At 60.5% G+C, this 27,989-nt stretch overlaps 1 protein-coding gene across 8 annotated transcripts; it reads right to left on the reverse strand.

Annotated features, from left to right (window-relative positions):
• Positions 1 to 986: 986 nt before the first annotated feature.
• On the reverse strand, positions 987 to 26,669 carry L1CAM (L1 cell adhesion molecule). 8 transcript variants are annotated; one of them, XM_023633348.2, is made up of 29 exons: positions 26,255 to 26,388; positions 16,256 to 16,445; positions 13,439 to 13,453; positions 12,712 to 12,817; positions 12,268 to 12,470; positions 11,099 to 11,221; positions 10,825 to 10,995; positions 10,407 to 10,518; positions 10,093 to 10,277; positions 9,787 to 9,918; positions 9,505 to 9,648; positions 8,727 to 8,838; positions 8,440 to 8,606; positions 8,172 to 8,328; positions 7,832 to 7,956; positions 7,560 to 7,670; positions 7,129 to 7,326; positions 6,824 to 6,894; positions 6,411 to 6,633; positions 5,885 to 6,000; positions 5,456 to 5,657; positions 5,239 to 5,361; positions 4,952 to 5,125; positions 4,734 to 4,853; positions 4,450 to 4,605; positions 3,786 to 3,920; positions 3,332 to 3,404; positions 3,211 to 3,222; positions 987 to 2,412 (listed from the first exon to the last, which is right to left on the reverse strand). In XM_023633348.2, the coding sequence occupies exons 2-29, from the start codon at positions 16,329 to 16,331 to the stop codon at positions 2,181 to 2,183; spliced, it is 3,774 nt and encodes a 1,257-aa protein (XP_023489116.2). In that variant the 5' UTR covers positions 16,332 to 16,445; positions 26,255 to 26,388; the 3' UTR covers positions 987 to 2,180. The 8 variants fall into 8 exon arrangements, with proteins under 8 accessions (XP_023489116.2, XP_070114779.1, XP_070114780.1 ...); XM_070258678.1 differs by lacking the exon at positions 13,439 to 13,453 and adding an exon at positions 25,575 to 25,649 and having other exon boundaries at positions 26,255 to 26,346; XM_070258679.1 differs by lacking the exons at positions 3,211 to 3,222; positions 13,439 to 13,453 and adding exons at positions 24,569 to 24,658; positions 25,575 to 25,649 and having other exon boundaries at positions 26,255 to 26,327.
• Positions 26,670 to 27,989: the final 1,320 nt, after the last annotated feature.

Below are 27,989 nucleotides of genomic sequence, written 5' to 3' on the forward strand. Positions count from 1 at the left end.
CGCTATAGGTGGTTAAGCGAGGAAGACCAGTGTAGACAAGTCTTGAGGGGGTTATTGTCAATCGGAGCAGAGAAATAAATGGGGCAAGAGCTGGAGGGGTGTGTGGCGTTAGGAGTGAGTGTTTTAAGGATGGAAGCTGTTACAGCACGTTTGCCTGCTGACAGGACCCGTCAACAGGGACAGGAAAATCAGAGCTACAGAAAAGAGAAAGAAGACGCAGCAGAACGGCTCACATGGCTCATAGGAGCGGGACCCGGTGCCTGGGGAAAGGGGCTGACTTCAATGGACCGCGGCTCACCCCCAGGGGTCGGGGCCAGGCAGAGGGCTCGGGGCTGGGGCTGGCGGCAGGGATTTGACGGCAGGAACTCAGGGAAGAAATTCTCTTCTACTGCTTTCTACTGGCACAAAGATGAAATAAAGGCCACACTGACAGTGATGGCCAGGGGCTGGGGAAGGGTGTGGGACCCTCACCAGGGAAATTCCCAAGGCAGGGCGGCTATCCCTGGGGGTCCACTTGAGGTTTGTGGTCATTCATGTAAAGTGTGCTTTCCTGGTTTCGAGGGCTGAGCACCCCAGGGAAGATGAGTCCACCAGCGCATGGAAGCAGGGGGCCCGGCGGGCTCTTGCGGGCCGCTTGCCACATGGGACAGGGAAGAGGCTCCTGGGTGCTGGCCAGTAAACTTTGGGCCAAGGGCTCTGGGACTTGTAGGTCCCGGCCACACAACGCCCTCTCATGTGCCCCGCTGTGGGAATGAGGGGCCCAGCCAGGGTGAGAGCCCAGAGCTGTCTCCAAGAGGGGCGGGCAGCGAGGCGCACGGGGGTGGAGGGCGAGGCCTGGCAGGGTGAGTGCAACTCCTGATTCGGGTGCCGGGAAGCAGGCCTGCGAAGGGCCAGTGAGAGGTCCAAGGCTTCCCTCGAAAGTTGGCCCCGGCACCTACTGCAGTGTGGGACATGGCCAGGGAAGTCATGTTCGGGAAAATGACAAGTTTCTCTTCGTTTCCAGGTTTTTATTTGCCTGTTATAATCTGATATTTATGTACATATATATATATTTTTGTTTTTTGTAAAGGGCTCATCCACAGACCAAGCAAAGGTGTACAGGGAGACCGGGGCTGCCAGGCAGGAGCACAGCAGAGATGGGAAAACCAATCTTTCCTTTTTCCTTTTTTTTTTCGTCTGTTTTTATTTTTCCTGGGATGGGATCATCAAAGCTAATTGCTATAAAACCTAGAAACCACCTAGAGACTCAGACATCTGCCTACACGCTAGCGGCACACAGGGAGAGGGCACGGGGACAAACTCTCAAAGTCAAGGTGTATTTACATTCCTAGGTGGGGGCAGGGGAGGCTGAGGAAGGGAACTGGTGAGACTGGGGGTGGGCGGGTTGCTAAGGGGTCCTGGGGTATGGTGGCGGCCAGGAGAGAGGCTGGCCCGCGCGGTGGGGAGGAAATGTGCCTGCCCTACACTCGGCAGTGACAGAGGCCACCTGGATGTTGTCTGGCGGGTACCGAAGGCAGCATGTGTATGGAGCTCCTGAAAGGTGGCCGCAGGGTAGGGTGGCCAGCGGGAGGAGTGGCGCTGATGGAGGGTGATACTGGCGGGTGGGGACTCTGGGCTCTCCAGATGGCCTCCTCTGCACCCAGTTGGAGCAGAGATGGCAAAGAAAAGGGAGCAGATGGTGGGGACACCGAGTTCTGTCCCCAGTCCCAGCCAGGCTGCGGATGGAGGTGCCAACCCTGGTTCTGAGGAGCCTGACCAGGCAGCACCTGGGAGACCCCTCTAGGGCCATCTGCATTTCCTCTCCCCTGACCATGGCCTCTCTCTGCCCAAAGGCTGGCAAGGCAGCACCTGAAGGCTCCTGATGTGTAGGTGATTGGCCCCCGAGCTGGAGCAAAGCAGTGTGTGCCCAAGAAGGGGTGCAGCTGGGTTTTGGCAATAAAGTGAGGACAGGGGAATCAGAAGGGAATCTGAGGCAGTGAGCTCCTTTCCTCTGGCCCCCGACTCAAGCTTCCCATGGGCCCAGGACCAGAGGACAAGGCTGTGGCCTGGTGGAGAGAGAGGGGAGCCTCAGTCCCAAGGTCAGGGACCCAGCACAGGCTTCAGCCTTGGGGGTCTTGGCCTGACTGCCCTGCGGCCCGGCCCGGGCTGCACCCTGCCTGGCCTTGCCTGGCTGGATCCTGCTACTCCAAGGTCCCTGCGGGGTTGATGGGGGAGGCGGCCCCTGAGCTGTCATTGCCTCCTGTCGCCTCCTTCTCCTTCTTGCCGCTGTACTGGCCAATAAAGGAGCCGTCCTCATTGAACTGGACATCCACGCTGCCCCCGTAGTCGGCTAGGCTGTCGTCACTACCCAGCGGCTTGATGTCTCCGTTGAGGGATGGCTGGCTGCTGCCAAAGGCCTTTTCCTCATTGTCACTGCAGGGACAGAGGGTGGGAGGGAGTGGGAGGCTGCCCAGCAGAGCCCAGGAGCTGGGAGGTGCTGGCCTGAAGGAGGAGGCGTGGCTGGGGGGTGGGGCAGGGCAGAGCCCCAGCACCAAGTTCCACCTGCCTTCCATGTGCTCTGAATGCTTTGGGGAAGAGGTCCTCATCCTTGACACACACCTGGGAGGGCAGGGAGCAGGCATACCACTGGGGAGAAAGGCTTGGGCATGCCTAGGATCCTGGGGGATGTGAGGGAGCAAGTGGGCACTCAGCCTGGGGGGGCTCAAGGGGCCTGGCTCCTCGCTTATAGGTGAGCTGGACAAGAGCAGAGCCCAGAGAGGAGGAGCTGAGAAGGTGACAGGCAGGCCCAGAAGGTGAGTGTCAATGAAGGAAGGGCGAGTTGGGGTGTGTTAGCTTCTCCCTAAAACAGGGAGCTGATGGGGCCACCCAGTGGTGTAGTGGTTAAGTTCATGCACTCCACTTCAGCGGCCCAGGGTTTGCAGGTTCAGATCCCAAGCGTGGACCTACACACCACTCATCATGCCATGCTGTGGTGGCGTCCCACATACAAAATAGAGGAAGATTGGCACAGATGTTGGCTCAGGACCAATCTTCCTCACCAGAAAAAAAAAAAGTAATGAATAAGTAAAACAGGGAGCTGTCAGGCCAGGGAGCTGGGGAAGCAAGGAGCCCTGGTAAGTGGGGACCTATGGCACTCCCAGGCACACACTGTCCACAGGAGGGTCCCGGCCATTGGGGTCTGATACTATCTTCCCACCAACCCTGCCTTACCTCTCCAAGGACCTGATATCAACCGGCAGCACAGAGGAGAGAGAGAGAGACAGGGTCAGACATGACAGACAGCGAGGCTGGTGCTAGGCGGCCGCCTGCACCGCTCCTACCCCCAGCTCACCTGTACTCGCCAAAGGTCTCGTCCTTCATTGGCCGGGCTTCAGAGTCCACCTGGGTGTCCTCTTTATCCTTCACTGGAGACACACAAAGAGGGCCCAGCTTCCTCTCCTGCCCCCTCAGCCTGTCCCTGGACACTTGGGCCCATCCCCAGGTGGGGGACCTGGGGGTGGCTCTCCCTCTGTGCTCCAAGCGCCCCTAGCTCTCGGCCTCGGCAGCTCTCAGAAGCCAAGATGCCTTCAAGGGTATACCATTCCCCCAACATGGGCCTGGCTGCCGTTTGCCGCCGGTCTGCACAGAAGCTCCCTCTGGGCCCCCTGCCTGTCCCCAACATGCCCATGCCATCCTGCCAGGGGCTCGGGTACTGAGGAGGACACGTAGAAGGGATGAAGAGTGGCCCTGGGCTCCCCTCTCCCCTCAGTTCTGCCCCTGCACCTGAGCCCTGGGGTTGGGGTTACCTGAATACTTGCCACCCTTGCTGCGCTTGATGAAGCAGAGGATGAGCAAGACGAGGAGCAGGAGGACAGCAGCGCTCACGAAGCCGATGAACCAGCCCTCGGTGGTGAAGCCGGCAGGAGGGAGTCTCACATGGCCTGAGCGGGAGACCAGAGAAGACAGAGCCTGGGTGAGACTCAAGGGCCCCTGGGGGCCACAGCACCCAACCAAAGCCCATGCCCCAGGCTCACGGCCTTGTGTACGGGCCTCACTCAGAGCCGCTGGCTTCATCCTTTCACAAGCCCTCTGTCCCCTGAGACTGGGCAGGGGCAGGGTGAGGGCCAGCCCCGCAGACACTAGAGGGCCCGGGGGGAGTAATGATCTGGGGCTGAGGCAATGCTTGTAATTGACACGGGGGGACCCCCTGGGGGGCAGGGGCAGGAAGAAGGGCCTCGTGCGAAAATGACTGGACTGGAAACAGTTAAAACAGAAGGATACCGGAAGGGGCCATTTCTAGGGCCTGGACTTCCCCATCATGGGCCGAAGGGCACCCAAATTCTGGGAAGTGGAGAGAGGAGCTGTGGCATAGGGCCTGGGGCGGTGGTGGCCATGCCGGGGACCAGGGGCAGCTAACTGGGCGGTGCTTATGGCTCCCTGGTAGCCAAGAGTGGGCCCCCAGGGCCTCACTGGTGCCATTGGTCTTCACAGCCATCTGGTGCAGGAGCACTGTCTCCTTGAGCAGGTGGATCTCGTAGTGGGTGTCGGGCTGCAGGTCCCACTGTGTGTAGGAGCTCTGGTTGTAGCTGACGGACTGCGGTGTGAGACGAGCGCCCATCTTCTCATCTGTGGGCGTGAGGGGCAGCAGGCCTGAGCGGGGGGTGCCAGGAAGCACCCTGGTTCCACGCCACCCCCAGCCCCTCTGGGCCCAGAGCCCCCCTTCCCCCTGCCCCAGGGGCCTCTTTTGTGCTCACCCCCCAAGGCTTTGAACCAGATCTGGAACCCGAAGTTGCATCGGCCCTCCCTGGGCACCCAGGAGACCACGCTATAATTCTCGCCAGCCATGGCCGAGATGTTGCCAAAACTTCGGTTTCCTGAGGAGCAAGAGGAGGGTGTGGGACCTCGAGGCAGCCCGAGGCCTACCCTCCTGGGCCTGCCTGCCTGACGAGGCCTCTAACATCCCCCAGCTCACCAGCTAGGGCCATGGTGCCTCCTTCCCGCACGATGGCCTCGCCAGGGCCCTCCTTCGTGGTGGCCTGCAGCTGGAAGCGGTACCGCAGTTGGGGGCTGAGGTTGCTCAGGTTGTGCGAACGCAGCTCAGGGTCCGGAAGGTCAAAGGACAACTGCTCCTTGCCCCCATTGTCCACTGCGAGGGCAGGTGGGGAGTTGGCTTTGGTCGCCGGCTCTGCCCACCCCACCCTGCTCCCCTCCACCTCCTGGCTGGGCTGGGCTGGCACTCTGGGCCCAGGATACACGTACGAGGGTGGTAGGAGAGCACGTAGCCAGTGAGCACGCCGTTGTGGCTGAGTGGGGGCTGCCAGTGCAGCAGCAGGCTGGTGTTTGACTGGCACTCCAGGTGCAGTGCTTCAGGGTGGCCGGGCACTGTGGGGCAGAGACGAGCAGCAGGTCCTCGCCCTGGCCCACCCCTGGGGTGGGGAGGAAGGCAGAGGAAAGCAGCACGGGATGCAAGGCTCACCTCCTTCTGGGGTGTGGAAGGTCATCTCGCTCGCAGGCCCCAGACCTCGGCCATTAAAGGCCTGGACCTCCAGATGGTAGAAGCTGTAAGGCCGCAGGCCCCCCAGGATGGCACTGGTGGCGTTGGCGGGCACCACCATGTGGCCTTTGTGGACGTGCCTCTTGCTGTGCTTCCTCTGACTGCCCTCCCACCAGTACGTCACCTGCAGGGGTACAGGAGACCCAGTAGGGGCAGAAGGCGTCCAGCAGTGACCCCTGGGTGCATGTTCCCCACTGCCCTCAACGGCGACCCTTTCCTCCCAACCCAAGGACTTCTGGGAGAGCGGCTAGCAGGTGGCAGAGGCCCACTCCCAATCCTGTCACTCCTGGTGACCTCACACCTCACTTCAGCGACACCCTCCCACCCAGCCCCTATGCCTTGGACCCTTACATTGTATCCTCGGAGGTGGCCCTTGACCAGGGCTGGGTCCACAGGCCACCACCTGACCAGCACAGTGCTTGAGTTGAGGATCTTGATGCCTTCCAGCTCAGGGCTTGCCTGGGGGTCTGCAAATAGCAGGTGACATGGGTGAGGGCCTGCGGCACTCAGGCCAGCCCAGATGGGGGCAGGCAGTCTGATGAGCAGGGCGGCTGCCTGGTCTCAGGGTCTCTCCCTGCAGACTGTTTATTAGTTGCAAGGGAGAAAATAGTAACTACACGGAGGAGGAACCGGCAAAGACCTTGACCAGGTGATCAAAATTAACATCTGCTAACGTTCCAGATTCAAGGAAAGGAAAGACCTGGCATGGGTCTTATTGTCCCGCTTCTTTCCTTTGATATAACTGAATATTGGCTGCCGACTAGATAAATGTATTGTTTCAATGGTAAGTTTCTGGACTTTCATAATGGCACTTTGGTTATGTAAGGAAATGCACTGAGAGGGCGGGGCTGGGCGTTCAGGGGCTCCACACACTCACAGTCTTCCCCAGAGTAGCCAATGGTGATCGGAGGCTCAGGGCCCTTGCCCTGGCTGTTGACGGCCTGGACCTTGATCTCATAGGGCACAAAAGTGGACGTGTTGGACACTACCAGGAAGGGGTCGCTCACGATCTGTTCCTGCCAGGTCCCCCGCGTCCCCTGAGGGCGCCACTGCACGCGGTACTGAACCTGGGGGGCATTCCAGTCCATCCACTTGAGCGGCTGGAGGGGGTGAGCAGAAGAGACACTGATCAGCCAAGAGCACCCCCCTCCTGTGACCAGCTGCCTAGCCCAGCCCCGACCAGCCTTACGTCCCCAGTCACCCTCTGGTCCCTAGCACAGCCAGGGGGAGCAGTGAGCCCCTGGTTCCTGGCCTGATGTCCAGGGGCAAGCTCAGCCCTGGGCCCCTCACCTTCCAAGTGACGACCATGTTGTTGGTCTCGTTCCCTTCCCCCTTCACGTCCACAGGGTTCTTTTCCGGGGCTGGAAAGTAATGTGTCAACACATCAACACTGTGGGCTCCTGCTGAGGCGATGAAGGCTGAGCACCAAGGAAGGAATGGCCCATTCTGGCCCTGGAAGCCAGGAGCCAGCAGCCCTGAGGGAACTCTCTTCTGCTATAACCTGGAAGCAGAGGAGCTGGGCACGGTCACCCCTTCAGGCCCTCCTTGCACAGCCTGGGGCCCTGGTGTCTGAGGCCCCCTCCCAGGTGGCTCACCTGCCTCAGGTGTGACCACAGTCTCAGAGGCCGGGCTGGGCTCCCCAGGGCCGTATTTGTTGATGGCAGTGACTCTAAAGGTGTAGTGGACATAGGGTGACAGCTTGAGGGTGGTGGAGGTCTGGTTCCCTGGCACCTTGCCCAGACTGTACCATTTCTCAGGCGCCATCTCCTTGTCCTCAAATTCAATGTCATACTCTGCAAAGGAGTGCACCGGCAATGGAGTCACCAGTGTGTGGCATGTCAGGGAGGGGCAATGGGGGTACAGGTCTGCTCTCCTGGAGGAACCGTGAGCCCAAGAACACAGGTGCATGCCCAGGTGAGGTGGGCGGCCACGGAGCCCCGGCCCTGGGCAGAGGCAGACCCGTGGGAGGGAGGACTAGCAGGGGTGGCGGTGGAGGAGGTGGGTGCGCCACGTTCAGGCCTCTTACTCTCGATGGGGGCGTTGTGGTCATCGGCGGGGCTCCAAGACAGGCGCACCTGGCTCTGCTTCAGCAAGTGATGATCAGACAGCTCCAGCTGCGGCACCGGCCCGGGGCTCCCTGAGGGCCATGGAGGGGGGATTCTCTGGCCCACTCTCGAGCTGGCCACCCCCCACCTCCAGCTCGAAAGGACCCTGCAGCGTGAGCCTGGGCTCCTGTGCCCGGAGGCCTGTGCCGCCCATACCTTCAGGCCTTGAGCCCGATACCATCCTAGGACTCACCCACCACCAGGAGCTCTGCCCTGCTCTCCACCACATCCAGCTTGGTGCCAGCCACACAGCTGTAGTTGCCCTGGTCACTGTAGTCCAGGCTGTGGATGACCAGGCGCCCATCCTCTATGATGTACCTGGAGGGGGCGGGGGGGCATGTTTGTCCTTCTGCTCCCAGCACATGCACCACTTCCTGCCATCTGCGCTCTGCTCTCCTCCTTTTCCTCTCCTGCCAGAACATTCCCTCTCAAAGTAGGGGGGCTCCTCCATGGATGAGGCTAGGAGGTCTGGACATTCTGCTTTTCCCACTCTGCCCCCTTCCACCAAACCCAGGTTGGGGCTGGGGCCGCACTTGTCACTGTCACCAAGCTCCTGGAGGTTGTGACCATCCCCACGCCAGGTGATGCTGTGCTCCAAGGAGGGGTCAAAGGAGGCCTGGCACGTGAATGTCACTCTTGAACCTTTCTTCTCGATTGCACTCCGGGGCCCCTGCGTGATCTGAGTGGCATCTGAGGGCAACGATGGGAAGGGAGGGTCACTCTGGTGTCCTCCAGAGACCCTGACTCCCCAGCCTGGAGGCACTGCTGATTACATCAGTGGGAGTAAGGGATTCATCTGACCTTTGACCTGCAGGTTAGCCACAATGGTCACGTTATTTTGGTCATTGGCAGCCTGGCAGAAGTAGTGTCCAGTGTCGTTGGCTTGGAGGTCTCGGATGCCCAGGGTCCCGTCGGTGTAAGGGAAGAAGCGCTCGTCCTGCAGCACGGTCTTCCCTTCCTTGTCCAGCCTAGTGCGAGCAGGGTGGCCTGCCTCAGATCCCCGCAGGCTGGGCTCCCCTGCCCTCCCCAGCTCCCTGGGCCAGAAGATGGCTTACAGGTTGCCCCCTGCTGGGGCAGGGGGCACTCACCACTGGACGCTGGGCACAGGTGCTCCAAAGGCCTTGCACAGAAGGTAGGCAGTGCTGCCCTCAACTGCCATGTACGTCTCGTTGTCTGGGGTCAGGATCTTGGCTGGTAGCTCTGGGGGAGGAGTAGTCATGGGCGACAGGGCAGGACTCAGGGCCAGGAGAGAGCCCATGGGGCATTGGGGGGCAGACGCAGGGCTCGGCAGAGCAGCCTCTCCCAGGAGGGCGCACAGACTTTGGAAGCTGCCACTGACTGCACCGGGCATTTTCAGGCCCCCAAGAGCCCTGTCCATCTTGCTTCCTCGTGACCAGCTCTGGCCCCGCCCAGGCTGAGCCTCTCTCTGCCTTCAGCCACAGTGTCCCCTCTGCCTCCAATGTGCCTCCCGTCCCAGCCACTCAAGTTTTACTAATTATTCGAGGCCCCACTGACAGTCTACCTCTTCCCAGAAGCCCTTCTGGCCCAGCCCGTCTTTCCCAAGGCTCCAGGGTGAGCCTCCATTCAGTGACATGTGCTGGGCCCGACCACTCTCTGAGGCTGCTTCTTCATCTGTAAGTGGTGACAAGACCCTGCCCTTCCTCCACGCCCACCCCTGAGCCCCACTGTTGTGAGGATAGGCGAGAGTTGGGTGCAGGGCCCCAGCAAGGAGAAGGACAGCCGCGGCAGACAAACCAGCTGCTGGCTGAGTTGGTCTGGTGGCCTTGCCTGAAGGACTACAGGGACAGACCCGGGGCTACGAGGCAAGGAGGGGATGGCAGGCAGGCCAAGCTGGCTGGCACTCACGGACGACATAGATGTAGGCATTGGCCAGCAGGACCCCGTGCCGGTTGCGGGCTTCACACTGGGTCACCATCGTGTCACTGGGCTGTATGTTGCTCAGGATCAGGGCTCCACGCTGGATCCGGTACTTCTGGTCCTTGGCCAGCTCTGTGTGTGCAGCAGGTGGGCCCCACGGGCCCGGGGCAGGGCAGTGAGGCTCGCCAAGGCCCCTCCTCATACTTCTCTCCATCTCCCACAGTCTCCAGGGCCCCCCATGCTCCCTGCCCCTGCCCAAGGCCCTCTCACCCTCCACGGGGATCCCATTGATTCTCCAGGTGACCTCTGGTTGGGGCCTGCCCTGCACCTGGCAGTCCAGGCGGACGGTCTCTCCTGGCCCATACAAATGGCTCTGGGGCTTTTGCAGCCAGTACGGGGCAGCTGCAAGGAAGGGGAGAGCTGCCCTGAGCCCGCAGCCTGCAGCCAGCTCTTGTCCCTGGGCCAGAGCCCACCCGCCCCTGTGACAGTGGGCATCACAGACCACCATCCCCAGAGGTCATTCTGGGGAGCTGAGGCAATGGCATGGGGGGGTCATGCCAGGCAGGGGCACCATACCCTCCACAGTGACATAGTAGGCATGCCGGTCACTGCCCAGCGAGTTCTCAGCCAGGCAGCGATACTCGCCGTCATCCTCCTCTCCCACATTCAGCAGCTGCAGGGTCTTGTTGTGGTTCTGGTAGGTGACTCGGTCGGATGGCATGGGGCCACTTGGGCGCAGCCACTTGATGGTGGGCGTGGGACTGCCCGGGGCCACGGTGCAGGAAGGATAAGGGAGGAGAGAAGAGGAGAGAGAGGACAAGGCCGCTCAGCCCTGCTCCACGGCAGAGGCCCCGCCCCATCCCGGCCCCACCTAGGGCGCCCAGACTCACAAGCCCTCGGCAATGCACTCCAGGATCAGTGGCTGTCCCTGCAAGGCCACCAGGTGGCTGCTGGAGTTGGTGGGGAAGAGCAGGCGCGGCTTCCTGCTGATCATGCTGTTGGCTGTGAGGAGAATGGGGGTGGGTGCGCGGTCCACTCCTCCCTCCACCCAGGACGCTACCAGGCTGGGCGACTCTGGACACACCAGAGAGCCCCTGGGGCCTCAGTTTCCTTCTCTGTCAAAGGGAGGGCCCCATCTCTGCTCTTGACACCTGGGAAAGGATCTGGGCAGGGTTGATGTGGGAGCCAAGCTGTCCTCGAGGAAGACCAAGGTTGTCTGAGCTATGAGATGGGCCATGTGTGATGCCTGAGGGTGAGAGAGGAGTGTGTGTGTGTTTGGCGGGGTGTATCAGAGCCTTTGGGACTCACTGGCCTTGACTCGGAGGTCAATGGGTTCCTTTTGAATGATGGTCCGGGTGCCAGGGAAGTGGGCATTGCAGATGTAGTCTGAGTGGTTGTCCGAGGTGAGCACATTGGCAAAGTAGAGGTTGCCGTTCTGGCCCATTGTTACCCGCTCATCCTGTTTGATGTGCAAGATCTCTGTGGGGGTGGGGTGCAAGGAGGCAGAGGTCAGGACCCCCATCCAGGAAGACACACCCACTGACACCCCTACACCAGGCAGCAGCCCCGCGCGGGCACCCACTGCTGTTCATCCAGTAGATCCGAAGAGGCTCTGCACTGGGTGGAGGGTGGCAAGGCAGAATCACCGACTCCCCTTCCTCCACCTCAACAGGTTTCACTGTTTCCTTTGGCCACTTTGGGGCACCTAGAACGGACAGAGAGGCTGGCACAGTGAGTCCCAAGTCTCCTACAGGCCAAGGCAGGGAAAAGGAGGAGGGATGTCCAGGCCATGAGGTAGTTCACATAAAGGGAGGAAGAGACTCTGGGTCCTTTCTGGGCTCAAGGTGGAGACGGGCACTCCACACAGAGGAGAGGACGGGGAGGAGGTGAGATGGCTGTGGAGGGTTAATCCACCACAATTCTCAGCTCCCACCCCTGAGGACGGGATGAAGAAGGGTGGGGGGAAGGCTGAGGTGCAGCAGTGGGGGAGGGGAGCTGTAGAGGGATGCGGGAGTCACAGACCCTTCCATCATCCTGACACAGAAACCATGGCAACGGTTCCCAAGGTAACCGGAGGGGCGGAGAGGGGAGAGGAGCGTGCTCGGGAGGCAGAAAGCTCAGGGAGGATGGAATGCAGAGGGAAAACCCCAGGGAAAGGGCGACACAGATAAAAACAGAGACAGAGCTGGAGAGCAGGAAGGAGGGAGCTGGAGAGGCCAGGTCAGAGGTGGAGGTATGGAAGCAGGAGGGAAGAGGAGAAAGCAGAGGGAAGAGGAAACACAGCCATGGGGGAGGTGGAGAGAGATGCCCCAAAAGTGGTGGAGAAGGAAATGGCAATGCGGAGATGGAGAGGAGATAGAAGCCCAAGCCCAGGCAATGACTCAGACAGAGACAGGGCAGGCCAGAGGGAGAGGCAAAGCAGGCAGAGAATCAATCCTCCAGCCTTGTTGGTCAACATGCCGGAGCCCACAAGCATCCACCATGTGGCAGGCTCCGAGGCCAAGGGGGCGCAAAGCACAGAGAAGAAGACACAGAAGGGGAGATAAGACGAGCAGAAACACAGTGGGGAAAGAAACAGGGTAGGGGGAAGGTGGCTGAAGGCTGGCAGGGCACCCTGTCCCCTCGGCACTCTAAACAACCAGCTGAGAGAGCGTGGCTCCCAGCCTGAACTCCCACATGAGCTCCCTGAGACCTGTTCAGGGACCCTCTCATGTGCCCCAGGCCCTCCCTGGTCCCTGCAGTGCCTCGCACCCTCGGCCATGAGCTGGATCTCGTGGGACATGGCGGTGCCAAGCTTATTGCTGGCAAAGCAGCGATAGGTGCCCTGGAACCTCTGGGCAAAGTTGCTGTTGTTGCCCGTGATGGTGAAGGAGCCAGAGTGGGGCTCCTGGTGCACGGTCACACCCAGTTCCTCCTTGGGTTTGAAGTGAACGCCATCATGAGTCCAGCGGAACCTGTGGGCAGGAAAGGGCTCAGAGGCCGGAGTCCCTGGAACTCGGGACAGGGGCTGGAACAGGCCGGAGACAAGGGGCCCCCGGGGACAGGCTGGGACAGGCTGGGACAGGGCCAGGACCAAGGGTGATGGGGGGGATCTGGGGCATCTGGGTTCAGAAGTTGGGAGGCCCTAGGAGGCATGAGGGCTGGTGGCCGAGGTCAGCTGTCAACAACAGGGCTTAGAGGGTGAAGGTCACTCACTCCACTTCGGGTTTGCCACTGGCCTCACACTTGAGGCTGATGTCGTCTGTGGGGAAGACAACCAGGCGCCGTGGAGACTGTTCCGTGATGACAGGTGGCTCCATCACTGGGGACAGGATGGGGAGAGTGGTGGTAAGGATGGTGTCTAGCTGGTCTTATGGCCTCAACCCCTGTCCCATCATGAAGGAAGCAGGGTCTAGAGCCCTTAGAGGTCCCCTGGCCATGGGGATGGGGGAAGAGGAAGAACAAGCTGGAAAGACCAACTAGCTCAGCCACAGGCATGTGGGACGTGAAAAGAGGGAGAGAGAGGGACATGGCACAAATGTAGAAAGAGAACAGAGAGAAGACAGCAACAAAAGTTACCAAGAAAGATGCCTACCAGAGAGAAATGAAGCCAAAGAGAGAGACAAAGAAATGAGAGACAACAAAAGCCAAAGGCACGGAAACCAGGAACAACAAACTCCTCAGAGGGAGAGGGGCCCAGAGAGGACAGAGCATCAGAGAGAAACGGCGAAAAGAGTGAGACAAGCCAGGCCAGGGCAGAGATAGAACAAAGATGGCCCACACAGGCGTGAGAGAGGGACAGGCTGTGACGGCGGGACAAGGACCCAAGAGCCAGAAAAGACGACAACCCACGTAGGGCACACGGCACACAGGGAAGCTGAGCACCCCTCTTTCCCTCTCCCTCGGGCCTTCTGGGAAACACTCCCTTCGCCCCCTAACTTACCATGGTGTCCTTCATCTGAGAAATCCAGGCAGCAAGGGAGAGAGTGGAGAGAAATGCTGACACGAAGCCCCAGCAGGGGGCCTGATGCATGGGAAGAAGTAAGCGTGTGCAGACCCCTGGGAAAGGGGAATGCGGGAGAGGAGGCTATGGCCGGGTAACACGGGGGCACATGCCAGGCTGGAGTTGTGGCAGGTCAAGACCCAGAAGGACAAGACAGAGCCTGGATCACCCATCCCAGGCTGGGGCAATGTCCAGGGGAGCCAGGCCACGGCTCTAGTTGGCAGGGAGAGAGAAATCCATGCCTTTAACAAGGAGTGCCTTTTGGACACACTCTGGCACCCACCTGGCAGGGCCTGCAGAACTGCCCCCCACCTCACCCAGGATGCCTCAGAAGGCTAGGAGGCAGACAGCCCGCAGCCAGGGCACCCTCCCCTGCTTCAGCCTGCTTCCCTCCTAATCCAATTAGCAGAGCTCAGTGTTTTCAATTACCTAGGCCCAGCCTTCAGAGCCCAGCTGCCCCCTCCCTGCAAAACCCTCCCAAAGGCCTCACTGCATCTGCGTTCTCATTGCTTGCAGGGCTGGCGCCAGCCTTCATTTTCTCCCCTTCCTTCCTCCCAGAGCCACTGCCCCTGACGCAGGACTCAGCCTGGCACCGGCCAGGGTGGCCGTGAGGAGGGGAGAGAAGAAGGGGAGGCGAGCAGTGGATTGCCTCTGAAAGCTCTGCCTCTGCAGAAGACCTCAGTGTAAGGGTCCCCAGGAGAGAGGAGGGGGCTCCCTGGGGACACTGCAGAGGGAGCCCTGAGCTGGGGAGGGGCCAGTACAGGCAGCCCAAGAGCAAGAGACAGCGACAGGGATGACAGGATGGGGAAAATCGACTGGGTAGAGAAAGCAAAAGAGACAAAGGGGCCTGGAGTGGCCAGAAAGGGAGAGAGCCCGAGCAGGAGGACAGGTTGCACCAGGGAGGCACTAGGCCACCCGCCATGTTGTACTGGATTGATAAAAGGGTCAGCCAGTGCCCAGGGCAGCCAGCTCCTTTCTCCTCACTCCTGCCTTTCTCCTAGTCTCCCTGGCCCTCCACACAGACACACCTGGCCAGACGGCCCAGCCTGTGTGGTATCAGGGCAGGCTGATGCCCAGGGTGAGACCTGAAAAGCAACTGAGAGGAGACAGAGGGGGAAGGAGGACAAGCACACGTGTGTGAGTCCGGGCATGTGTGTGGGTGCCACGGGGGACACTGGAGTATGCCTGTGAGTGTCTGCCAGCGTGTCTGCATACGGGTATGCCTTGCCAGAATACATCTGAAGGCTGTATGTGTGCATGCTTGCATTCAGTGTATAATTTTGTATTGTATACCCACCTCCGTATCTGTGTGGCTCACTGTGTTCCTTTGTGTCTAAACCCCTCACTTGTGTGTGTCTGTGTGCCTCCTGTATGTCCCCTTGGGATCTCTGCCCCTTATGTATTTCTGTGCTTGGATGGATACAGGTGGCTTATCTGCATCTACCCATACGCACATCCACGTACATCTGTAGTTGAGGGAGTCTGTGTAGGCATGACTGCATGGACCTCAGTGTGCACATCTACAGGGCGACCCCAACTTTTGTCCCATCAGCCCCTCTCCGCCTCCTCCAAACGCTCACTGCCCTCCCAATGCCAGGTGCCTTCCAAGCCCGCCTCCCTCAGTCCCTGTCCCATTCCTGGCATGAACAGTCTTCCCCATCCCCAGCCCCCAGCTGGTCTCTCAATGACACTGGCTTCTTCCAGATCTAGGCTCAGGGACAATGGTGGCAAGGTGAGGGGGGAAGAGATTGGAGCTACCAAGGAGCAGGCTCAAGATACACAAATGCTACCCTATGAAATGTCCCGGACACAAGCTCAACAGCCACTTACAGTAGTGTGTTTATATCTCCTGCTCACACTCAGGAGAAAACACTATCACAGTAACACCCCCACCCCCACACAAACAGGTACTCACATGTGGCCCCACTCATATGCACACACTACTCATTATAACCAAATACTCAGTCGGGGACCTCCACAAACCTGACCACTAAGTAACAACTACAGTGACTCACAAACTTATCCACACGGGAAATCAAAATCACTCAGGAATACCCACTCAGTCAATCACAACCACACACACAAATATACAGTTTGTCCAACTCACAAGCAAACACAAATGCTCATGTTCAGTCACAACCCTCCAGCCACACTCCCCAACACCCACACACCTACCCGTGACCCCCTACAAACATAATGCTCCAGCAGCTCCACCCCTCCAGCCCCACCAAATAACTACACATCAAATCATAAGGATCCAGAAGGCTGCTAGGTCTCTGCAAGGTGTCTTTTCCTGTCTCAGTTCACAGATAGGACTACCAAGGGCCTAAGGTGGGATTATGCAGGTCAAAAGTGGGAGAAAGAATTGAGTCCAGGCCTTTGCACAAGCTAGCTGAGGACTGGGGACTGCCCCATTCTCCTGCTCGCCACACCCCTGCGGGAGGAAAGGGGCGGGGGCGGGCCGAGGGAGAGGACAGAGGTCGGACCAGCGTCACGCCCACTGTCCGTGGTGCTGAAATCGCACGAGCCCGCCCACGCCTCTTTTCCCTGTCCGTGGTGCTGACACACCCCATCTCTTCCACCCCGTCTTTCTCTTCAGAGGTACCCAACGTCCTGGGTACCTCCTGCTCACTCTGCACCCAGGGAAGGAGGCGTGAAGGGGTGAGTGTCCGGAACCGGGAGATGAGAAGGCAGAAGATAAAGAGGAGCCCAGCGCGGCGGTGGAGGGAGGTGCTGAGGCTCCTTCCAGCTACTCACATTCCTCGGGGATCTGGATGAGCAGGCAGGGGCTGCACAGGAGGAGAGGCCACAAGTACCGTAGCGCCATGGCCATCTTCCCGGCGGTGCCGGCAGCTCGGCGCGGCACAGCCGGCCGGGTTGGCTCAGGCTATCACCGGAGGGAAGGGGGCTGGTGGGCTGCTTGGGGCAGGAGTCAGGGGTGGGGGCACTAGGAGAGGGGAGGAGGGAAGGGAAGGGTGTGGGAAGAGAGAATAGAGAACGGACCGATGTTAGTGACTAACATCTGGGAGAGCCCGGGCTCCTGGCCCCGCCCCCAGCCGCACCCCCAGCTGGCCCGCTCCCCCATCCTTCCCTCCCCCCACCTTGGAGGGAGAAACCTGGAAGACACTTTGCACTAGCTGGGCCTCCAGGATGCTTTCATTCCCTTCCTACTCTGTCTGTGCCTTCCCCACCAGCTGCCTCTCCAGCATCAACTTGTTGCCCCAATCAGCTCCCCTGGGCATGCTACAGGCCGCTCCGTGCATGCCATCCCCATGTGTGATTTGATGTGCCAACAAGCAGGTGCCTGTGGGCATGAATGTGGATTTAGATCTGCATGTAGCCAAATAAGCACATCAGTATTTATATGACTCTGTGTGTGCATGCAGCTCATTTGTGTGTCTTCTCTGCGAGGGACGTGCACTCATGCGTGGGTGTGTCTGGGGAATCAATACATGGGTCTGCTGGCCGTGTATGCACACAGGACTCTGTGCCTCTTCTTGTGTGTCTGTCTGTATCTGTGGGGGATGAATCCTCATGTTTGCTGTCTGTGTGCACACACAAGCAGGCATACACACATATGTAGAGAACTCTTGTTGCAGTCTTGCTGCTGTGAGTTTCAGAGCCAACACTGATCCCTGGGTGCTGTTCAGGCCTAAAATGCTGGCGGAGGGCATGGGGCCTTGGGAAGTGGGAACAGGGATGGGAGGAAAAGGGCCCAAGAAGGCTACATTTCACAGAACAGGTTGAGGAAAAAGAAGAAAGAAGGGGGAAGGAAGCCTGTCCTCAAGAAGTGGCTGGCGGGAGGGAAGGAGGAAAGCACCTTTCTGCTGTCTCTCAGGCCCCCAGGGGGCAATAGTGGCAACTGTGGCCTTCCCCCTTCCAGATGCTCCAGGCCAGGGTCAGGGAAAGCTCTGGGACAGTGTTTCTGACACCTCTCGAGTGTCTGGCAGACCCGGCTTCTGGGTCTTTTTTTAAGTCTTCAGGGCTTAACTGCTAGATGTGTCCACCCCAAGCTCAAGTGACACCAGCCATGCCCATATTCCACCTGTATGCAAGGAGCCCTGAAGACTGGAGGCTTCTCTGCCAATGACTAGAAGAGGAAACAGACTCTGAAGAAGACAGACAGCTTTGACTCCAAACAGGAAGGGGTGTGAGAAAGAGGCTAGTGGTGAAAGTGCAGGAGAGGCAAGGGCAGGCTGCTGGGTGACTGAGCTTAGAGGCTGGAGTCCTGGTCAGGATGCCCTCACCAAGTCTGTACCGGGCATCCTGGGCCCAGACAGGACCTTATCAGAAGGGACTAAGCCTCATCGAGAATGCTGGAGGGGTGGTTGGGGAGGCCTGGAAGGCCGTGCTAAGGCATCTCGACTCTGTCAGGAGGCAACCAGGAGCCACAAAGTGGTTTTGTGTAAGGTGACCTGAGAAGAGTGGTGAATGTGGCAGATTGCCTGGGGACTGGGCAGGGAAAATGGACGGCAAGTGACAAGCAAATAGCAGTCAGCTTGGAGCTCTCAAACTCCCTCACTCAAAGCTGGAGGGGGAGGTGGAGAAGCACCAAAGTGGGTCAATGTGGATGGGCTGAAGGCCAAGAGAACGACCCATAGGGTAGGAAGTGGAGAACACATGGCCAACCTCCAACTTGCAAGAGCTGAGCTGGGGCCCAGAAGGGAGGAGCAACAGCAGACCTGTCCCGCCCCCACCTTCCCCTACAAAGCCAGCGCAAGCGGGGTGGGCTCTAGGTGGCCTTGGCCTCAACTTCAAGGCCTGTAGGAAGCAGTATGAGACTCAGATCAGAGGGCAGGCAATCAAACAGCAGCCTTGGGAGCTTTGAGAGCTCTGGTCTTAGGAGGGGGAGGGGAGAGAAACGAGCAAGGAGAAGCTCAAAGAACCTTCCTGTATGCCAGGAAGCCCGAGTGCTCCATTTGCCGGAACGGTGACGGCTGTCATGCCAGCTCCTCCATTTGTCCTCCAAATCTAGGCTCCCAGAATGGGGTTTGGCATGTGTACCCCACGTGTAAACGCAGGGGAACTACGATAGCTCCAGCCCACTGGTTCCCACACTCTGGCCCATCTCAATGCCCCACAGTCTCACATCCGGCCTCGTTTAGTCTCCTGGGTATTTGCCACCCAGCTCACCACTTTCCCGGGCACTTAGAGACAGGCAGGAGCCAGAAGGTTGAGAGGCCCCTGACAGCTGGGAGGGGGCTCTGCCTCCCCCTCTCCCAGTGCCGCTGAGTCTCTGATCTCTCACCGTTCCTCAGGCAATTACAGAGCAAGCAGCTCAGGTTGTCAGCGCAGCAGGCACCCCCCAGCCCCCCCCGCCCCGGCCCATCAGCACCTCCAGGGGCAGGGGAAGGGGGGAGTGCTCCACAAGCTGGTGTACAGATGGAGCCAAGGCCACGTCTGCGAAGGCGGGGCAGGCTGGGAAAGAGTGAAGGGTGACAGACAGGGTGAGAAAGAGGTAGGAGGGAGCAGGAGAGGCTGAGAAGTGGGGCAGGGAACGGGAGACAAAGACAGACACTGGACCGCCACGGTAACCAAGACAGAGAAATCTAGAAACAGAGACTCAGGCAGTGGGGAAAGGAAGAGGAGAGGAAAGAGGAGTACAAAGGGTGAGACACAGCCGCAGAGAGCACCGATAAGAAATGGCCAAAAAAGCGAAAAGAGTGAGGGTGTGTGTGTGCACATGCACAGGCATGCGTACAGGCCTAGCAGTGCCTCTGCAGAGTCCTTGTCCCTTGGGGGTGTGCCAGGCAAGAGGCGGGGAAGGAGGAGGGGAGATGGGCCTGAGTCAGAGGAGGGGGCTTCTTGGGCTCGGAGGTCAGGCTGGACTGAGAGGCGGGGCAGAGAGAAACACAGAGAGAGGAGAAGCTGTGCGACAGGACCAGAAAGACAAACAAAACACAGGACAGTGACAAGAGACAGAGCGGCAGGTCTCTGGCCACTTGTGGCATGGGGCCAAGGGGGTAGTTGTAAGACAAGATGAATGAGCCACCGCTAGCTGGCCCTCAGGGAGCAGGTGGGAGCCCCCACGGGCAGGGGAAGGAGAAGCACCTAGAAGACCCCAGTAGATCCTTCCAAGATTGCTGGTACCGTGGAGTGAGCAGCCGGCTGGCTGCGGGGAGGTGCCCATGCATCCACAGGAACAACAGTGAATGTCTGTGTGCACGGGCACACGGGCACTGACTGAGCACACCCACCGCTGTGCTGGGGGTGTGCACAACAAAGGCAGGCTGCTCCTCCCCTGGGGCCTCACACAGCACGCTGGGCAGGCAGGGAGAAAGGGTGTGGCAGGCACCAAGGTGGACCAGGTAAGGCCCACTGGAGCCTGCGGGGAGGGGCTCCATGGGACCCCAGAGGAGCCCCGCCTCCGAGCACACCCTGGCCCCACTGTGCCCGAGTCCCCTGGGGAGTCCTCCCTTCTGCTCTCTGGGGCTTGGGTGGTCATGGAGTCAGGCTGAGTCCTGGGGTGGCTGCTTTCCTCTCTGAACACATACACACATACAGACACACATGCACACTCTGGGAACCTCCAAGGGTGCCCTGAATTTGTTCATGGCACACATGCCAGGCCAGCTCTCAGGTCCTGCCTGGGGTCGTCTCTGCCCCTACTGTCTGATAGAGATGCACCTGCCAGAGGGAGAAGTAACAGCAGGGCAGCGCCCCATGCCCTGGGAGGCCCAAGCAGGGGCAAGGATGGCAGCTCAGTGCCCCAGCTGTGTGAGATGGTCATTGTGGGTGCCGGGTGCGCGGACTTATAGTCCTAGGGGGTACATAGGGGCTCCCATGCCTGGGCTGCCTCCTCAGCAGGGCTGGTGGGGGCCTTTGGGCCTGTCGGTGTGTATATGAGGGTATGGGTGTCACCTACATCCCATGCACTGTGTTCTTTAAGGCTCCTCGTGGCCCTCCCCCGCAGGCTGTGGCTGGCGGGTTTCCATGGAGATGGAGCCCGGCTCCCTCCGCTGGCAGAGATGGGGGAAGCCAAGAGGAAAGCTTGCCGCAGCCTAATGGGTTATTTAGATAATACATAAAGGAGGCTGCTGGGTGGGAGCCCCCACAGGGACCTGGGGGCCGGGAAGTCTTAAAGGACTGCCGCTTCATCCCCACCTCACCCCTCCCTAAGGGCCCCCCTAAGAGTGCGCCCTCAGCCCCCTCAAGGCTGCGGTCTCCACGGCAACGACAGCTCACCTGTAATAGACCATTCTCCTTAGAGGAGGAGGAAGGGGTGGGACAGAGGTTTACCCTTTGTGGGAGAACGGTCTCCACCAGGGACGAAAGGGGGCTCTCACCAGCCGGGACAGACAGTCTTTCTCCCCCACCCCCATCTCCCCCTCTCCCCCGTCTCAGTCAGCTTCCCCACGTTATTAAATAAATTCACGGATAGCACTTAGCACATGCCAGGGGCTCTTCTAAGCAGTTTTACACACATCACTTATTTAATCCTTAAAATAACCCCGGGGAAGGAGGCACTATCATTATCCTCATTTTACAGATGAGGAAACTGAGGCTCAGAGAACCACAGCACCATGTCCAAGGTCACAGAGCTGGCACTGACGCTCAGCAGGGGTGGGGTTCTAGATGGGGCGGAGGCTCCCAAAGCCTCCAAAGATTATTCTACGGGTCAGCTCACCTCTCAGGGACTCAGGCACCCCAACATACATGCCTGTTCGTGTTCCTGGGGCCAGGGTCCTGGACAAAGATGGTTTCCAAGCCGTCCTCCCCCTGGAGAAGGGCCTATTTGCTAGGCAGATGGCAGGCAAATGCAGGGAGCAGGGAGGGCAATCTTGGGAGGAGGCCACACGGAAGTAGGGTGTGACCCATATGACACCTCAGCAGAGAGCAGGAGCGATCCCCTCCCTCAGCCCTGGGCTTTACACAAACCCCCATCCAAGGCCTCCATCCAAGAAAAGGTATGTTCCTTTCCCTGTTCAGCTGATGGACAACCTGGGTTTCTTGGTCACCTCCTCTGCTATCCAGAGCCTCGGGCTGCTCTGACCCCCTTCTTGAAGCCAAAGGCCCCAGGGCGCCTCACAAAGAGGCCTCTGCTACCTGGAGGGTCCCTCTCTCCAGTCAAGGCTCAGGGACAGTGCTGCCTCCCTTCCCGTGCAGAAGGGGAAACTGAGGTACAGTGGAGCAGGGGCCAAGACTCAGGCCTCCCAGCCCACTAAAATGCCAGTGCTACAGCCAAGTTTCCCACACACAGTGGGGGAAACCGATGGCCATGGTCTAAAGGCTACATCCCCCTCCACGCCCTCAGAGTCCTCCCTCCAGCTCTGGACAGGATTCTCAGAAACCCCCGAGCTGAGAAATGAACCCGGTGTTAGAGGGGGATTTCGGGGCCAGGCCAGAGGGGGCAACATACATCCTGTTCTTATGGGCTAGCAGGGCCTGCCTCCGGGCCCCGAGGCGAGAGGAGGCTGCAAAGCAGGCAGGCAGTGCAGGGAAGGTACCAAGCAAAGGGAGAGGTGAGAGGGGCCTGGCCTGCAGCAAGAGGTGCTGGCTCCACGCCTCGGAGCTTGCTGCTCAGACCCCTCAGGCCCGGGACACCTGGCCCAAGGCGGGGGTGGGCAAGGGCGCCTGGAAACGGCTCAGACACTGCCAGGCCCCTCCAGTCCCCTTGGAGCTCTCCACTCCCAAAAGGTTAAAGGGCAGAGGGGGCACAGGAAGCCCGGGGGCAGACAATGGAGGCTCTGTCGTCCCCAGGACCTCAGCATTCCTAAGGCATGAACACAGGCGGCCAGGGGAGGGGCCAGAGGGCACCCCCTCAACGGGAAGCCCCAGGTCACGCAGCGAAGAGTGCCAGCCTCTGAGGCCACCACCATCAGCCCCGCCCTTTCCCAGCACAAGCCCAGTCGGGGCATACGAGGGGACCCAGGTGGGCACAGGAGGATGTGTGTGCATGCTCTCTCATGTGCGCGTGCGCACACGCGCGCACACACACACACACACACACACACACACACACACACACACAGATGCACACACACAACCAGATATATGGTCCCCACACATGCAAAGAGGCATACTGGAAGCCACGCACACCCACAGGCCCAAAGCCGCCCCATGCAAACCTCCAGACCTAGCTGCCCTCTCCCAATCTGCCTAGCTCTGAATGCTCTAGATGGAGAGCTGAGGGGAGGGAGCTTTTGGGGACCATCCCCTCTCTTCAAGCTCCATCCTCAGACTGACATCAAGATGGACAGGCTCGGAAGGCCGCCCTCCTGCTCCACCCAATCCGAGGCCAACACAGCTGTCCCTGCGGGTTTAGGGCCAGAGATGGGCATGAGCTGCCAAGTGGCAGGACTGGCTGGGTGCTCCCTCTGCAGCTTCGTGACCTGGGGTTGCAAAGGCAAGCTCCTGAGGCCTTGGGGGGCACTGGACAAAGAAAAGCTTCTGGAAAGCCCAGCAGTCCAGCCCCTCCCCCTGCAGAGGAACTCCCCACCCCGCCTCGCTCCTCCCTCTCAGCCCACAGTGCCCACAGCCTTAGGGAGCCAGAAAGAGCCTGTGGATATCTAGGAAGAAGGCAGCTGGCCTTGCTAACTGCCCGCCTCCCAGTCCTCTGGCTGGTGGCCACTAGGTGCCCCCTGTCCACCCCCCAGGTCAGACAAGGCCCCCACAGGAGGTCTGGGTGGAACCCAGTGGACATGTGCTGGGTGGCTGCCACTCAGGGCAGCAGAGTGGTCGCCCCCATGCTGAGCTCAGGGCCAAGCTCAGGGCAGTGAAGATTGGGGCAGGGGAGAGGTGGGAGGATGGGAGGGGAGAGGAGCAGGGAGAGAAGATAGACAAAAGCAGAGAGACGGACCCCAGGGCACCTACAGGGAGGGGTGGGGCAGGTAGAGGCAGGAAGGGAGTGGGGCATCCCCACAGTGAGACTCCAAGTGAGCAGAGAGGGGAAAGGTAATGGCATGGAGGGGCACGGAGAGGTGGACGGCTGACAAGGAGCAGGGCAGAGGAAGCAAGAGAGAGAAAAACTAGGGGGCAGGGCCTGCTGAGGGCCCATTCCAGATGGCCCCACCCAGGGACCTACACCCAGCCTTCTCATCATGGGAGGAAGGAGCAGGGCAAAGACAACAGGTGGCTTGGGACTCTAGAAAGGGAATTCAGCCCCCCGCCTCCCCCATTGTCTGAATCACAGAGGGGCCAGGGGAGCAGGGTGTTGGCTGGGGTGCCCATCTTGGCCAACGTATGCATAGGACCCCACCTCTACTCCATTCTCCCCCAGGGCACCCTGGGAACCCAGTCCCCTCCTCACCCCAGAGCCCTTGAAACCTTTTGCCCACAAAGGAGGTCCGGGAAAAGCTTCCATCACACCTTCACCCTGGCTCTCCTGGAGGCTGGCCAGGAGCTGCAGGCCATTACTGGCGTGGCCTGGCTGGGCCACTCTGCAAGGCCACATGGCTCTCACTGCCCCGAAGAGTGCCCTGAGACATTCTTTCCAGTTGCGGCCATTTAGAGTGGCACCACGGACTGTTTGCCTTGAAAGGGACCTTGGAGATGAAGGAATCCGTGCCCTCATGTGATAGCCAAGAGGGCTGAGACTCAAAGCAGGGGAGAGACTGAGGGTCTCAAGTCACTGGGCTGGGGAATAGCAGGTATGGCACACGGTGCTGCTTCCTCCATCACAGCTGGTCTGGCTCAAGTGCGTGCCATGGAAGGCACCTGTGCCTGCGGCCGAAAGAGGCTGATGGGGTGCAGCTGGAGCACCCCTGCCCGCCGGAGTTGGCCTCAGACAAGGCCCTTCCTCACTCCTTGCCTCCCTTTTCCCTTCAGATAGTCACAAAGGAAAAAAGAAAACCAATCCGCACCCCCTGAGGACAAAGACAGCATTGGTCCGGTTTGTCACTGGCTTTTCCAGGGGCAGCCCTGAGCCTGGCCAAAGCAGGCCCCTGGCAGGGAGCAGCTGCCCAGTGAATAACCACCCGCCCGCAAGCCCGGGCTCCGGGGCAGGGAGCAGCTCAGTACTGCGCAGGGAGGGACCCTGCCACTTCAGGGTGCTTCGCACCCACTCAGAGCTCTGCAGGGGCCTGGGGCTGGGCACCGGGGCAGAGCTTCTTGGGAGAGGCTGTTGCAAACCTGGGAGACTGAGGCTGGGGTGTGCTGAGCGCGTTTCTCCCGTGGTGATCAGATCACGAGCGAGCCTTAATTTCTTTTGTTCTTTTCCATCTATTTCAAGTGTACCACAATAAGATGTATTACTTTGGGGATGGCACAAACATAGACATAAATGAGTACGGAGAAAGAGAGACTAAGATGCAGTAATGAGAAATGGCCAGGAACCAGGGAGGGGGGCCCAGTCTCAGCTCTGATCATGAACCTGCCATGTAGCCAGAGACAGCCGAGAGCCCCCGAAGGCTCAGGAGCCCATGGGGGCACGTGCAGGTGCTGCATGGGTGCTGTGGCAGGGGAGAAGTCAGGCCCGCTGAGACCCATCGCCTGCTGCAAGGAGCTGATAAGAGGCGGGAGACCCCGGGCAGCCCCTCGCCCCAGTCACCCCGCAGGGAACTAGAAAGATGGGGCTCAGCAGCGGTTCACGGGAAGAAAGGCTGACTGGCTTATTCACCATCTGGGCCACGTGAGTCAGCAATGATGACACTGGGCTGTCCTCTGGGTGGAGTTAACTGGAAGCAGGGCACCTACTTGGAGGGGAGTGCCAGGCCCCCACTCCTTCGGGTGGGCAGATGGCACCGGGCCTGCCTCCCTGAGACAGGAAGGGATGGGCAGGGTGCCAGATACCCTGTAGGGGGCAGCAGGTTGTACTAGGTGCTCTTTTCAACCCCTCCCAACTAAAAGACCCCAAAAATCTGCCCTAAGAAGGGGGGAATAGGAATTGTAGACCCCTCCCATAACCAAACAGAGGTAGGAAGACTCGGCAACGGGCAAAAGACAAGGCCCTGAGCATCCTGCTTTCCAGAATCCCTGGCCCTGAGCCAGCGAGGCCCTCTCTCCCTCACCCCTACCTAACGGACCCACATTCTACACCCATGTGCATAGCCGCACATCAGTGGGTGCCCAAGCGACCTCACTCAGTGTACCCTTTCTTGGTCACAAGAGCCTGCAGAAACTGAGGCTAGAGACGCACCCTGGGTCTGCTGGGGAGGAGACCCTGGTCCCGGTGCAGGCTTGGAGGGGAGCCCCTGGGAGTCCAGGCTGGGGTCTGGAAAGAAGAGGGAGGAGAACAAAGCCCCCCCCCCCCCCCCAGCTTGGGGCGGAGGGCCAGGCAGCGTCCAGCCCTGTGCCCTCCCCTCCCCCCATTGCAGGGGCAGCCTAGCCCAACCTCCCCCCTACCAAGCTGGCGGCCAGGTTTTCAGCCTAACAGGGCCTGGGGAGGAGGGGCAGCCACGCCCAGGGCCACACCCCACGGCGGCCGATGGGGGTCACTCGCCCCATTGCGCTCAGTTTCTCACACACGCACACACTCGTAGAGACGTGCCAACTTCACCCCCACCTGCCCGCACCGACCCCGCCTGACTCCCACCCGAATGTCCCTCCCCGTGTCGGCATTCTGGGCGCCGCCCAGGTACCCCTCACCTGTCGGTCTCTGGCCCCTGGCCTCCTTCCTCCTCCCCACTCCCGTCCGCGGGGCCCGGAGCCGGGTGCCCGGCCTGGGTGGGGCTCCGACCGTCCTGCCCGTGACCGCGGGCCAGGCCGAGCGGCACTCCCCGCTCTGGCCACCGGGGCAGGGCTGGGCTGCCGGGGGGCCAGGGGGCCGGGGGCGTCGCAGCTGCGACGTGGGCGCGAGGGCAGGTCTGCCCGCCTTACCTGCGCCGCGGCCGCCGCTCCGGCTGCCCACCCAGCCTCCGCGCACGCCGGCTTCGGACCCACCGCCCGAGCGCGTCTGCGATGCCGATGCTGCGGCGGCGGCGGTGGGGCGGCGGCGGGGGCGGGGCGGGCGTGCGCGCAGGGGAGGGGGAGGGGAGCGCAGGGGAGGCGGGGGAGAGGGAGTGAGATCACCTCCTCGGCCGCGCGCCCCGCCCCGCCGCGCCCTAGCCCCTTGTCCGGGCGGAGCCAGACTGCGGAGCGCGGCGCGGGCTGAGAACCCTTGGTGGCCCCCTCCGGGAGCTCAGTGGGACCCCCGCCACCAGGTCCTGCCAGCCCCGCGCCCGCAGCCTCGGAGTCCCTGGCCCGAGAGTGCCCCGCACCGGGGCGCCGGCGCAGCAGTGGAGGCTCGGGCTGGAATCGTGGGGCGCAGGTGCTCCCGGGCGCGGGGCTGGGCGGTGGAGAGAAGAGTCGGGTGGGGAAACAGATCCCCTCGGCCCTCAAGGGCGCTGGCGAGCTACGAACATCCACAGGCAGCGCCGTCCCGGCCGCGCCCTGGTCGTGGTGTGTCTGGACGCCCCCCGCCCCCCCCCCCCCGGATTCCTGAGTCACTGAGCTCTCCCCCAATCCCGCCAAACCTAGACGCCCGGCCCGGGAGGGGCGCGGGGGCCTCGATCTCAGCCCCCCAGGGACACGCAGAGGGGCGCGGGCTCCTGCGCAGCCCAGAGCCCCGGGGGCGAGGAGGTCGCGAAGAGGGCGCCCCTCGAGCTGCCACTCCCAATTCCCAGATCTTCCTCTGACTGTCTGCTAGTTTTCCCAGGCCTGGCGTCTTCTTTCTTTGTCGTGGCGATTGGCCTCATCCCGACCTTTCCCGGCGGCCCCACTCTCCCCGCAGCCCTGTACTGGAAGCCTAGGGAAGGCGCTCCTCCCCAGCGCCCCCCAGGCTCGCGGCCGTGACCTCTGAGGCGAGGCGGAGGGCGCAGGAATTCCGGAGTGAGCCGAGCTGGCCGCAGGGCAAGGAAGGCCTAGGGCCCAGATGGCAGATTGCAGCCCTGGTGGCCGCGGTATTTTTATGGGCATGCCTGTTGCCCAGTGAAGCATTCCAGGGCCCTCAGCTCAGCCTCCGGAGACCCTCCGAGTTGTGCAGGGGGCCCACGTAGGAGGGACCCTGGCATCCTGGCCTGAAGTCCCCAGCCCCTTCAGGAGCAGCGAGGAGGCCAAGCGGAGTGCAGGGCCAGTGGGCCTGGAGCTGGGAGTGGAGGGCGGGCCGGGCACCCAGGAGGGGGGTATTTTCCACGGGGCACTGAACTGTGGTGGCTTCCTGCCTGCTCTGATCTGACCTCTGATAGGCTTGGCCTCTCTCCTCTCCAGCGCCTCTGCCTCCACTAACCCACCCCCAGCAGGTTCCCAGTCTCTTCCTCAGGCCCCAACGACCACAAATCCTTCATGGAGTATAGAGTTGGATGCTGATTGCTGCGGTGGCAAAGACAGAAGTGAAGTTAGAAGGGGATAGAACCCATTTAGCGTGCTCCTGAGGTCTCCAGTCGTACTGGTATTCGTTACACCCTTACACTAAATCACCTTTACTGAGCACTGCCGTGGGCCTGCCATGGTTCTGAGCACATTTCATGTATTAGCACACTTACTTTGCACACCAACCTGGGGAGCTCAATCATTAGCCCACATTACAGATGAGGAAACTGAAGCCCAAAGAGCTCAAGGAATGTGTCCAGGGAGC

Source organism: Equus caballus, chromosome X (assembly GCF_041296265.1).
Source record: "Equus caballus isolate H_3958 breed thoroughbred chromosome X, TB-T2T, whole genome shotgun sequence".
Taxonomy (NCBI): Eukaryota; Metazoa; Chordata; class Mammalia; order Perissodactyla; family Equidae; genus Equus; species Equus caballus.

Bases quoted from the DNA above. Each gene is read 5' to 3' on its own strand.
- L1CAM (XM_023633348.2), bottom strand. From the start codon at position 16,331: ATGGCCATGGCGCTACGGTACTTGTGGCCTCTCCTCCTGTGCAGCCCC. The intron at 7,957-8,171 runs GTGCGGCCCCAG...CGCCCCCTCCAG, and splicing joins GAGCTTGGTGACAGTGACAA to GTACATCATAGAGGATGGGC. The intron at 6,634-6,823 runs GTGAGGGGCCCA...CACCCCCTCCAG, and splicing joins ACATGGTCGTCACTTGGAAG to CCGCTCAAGTGGATGGACTG.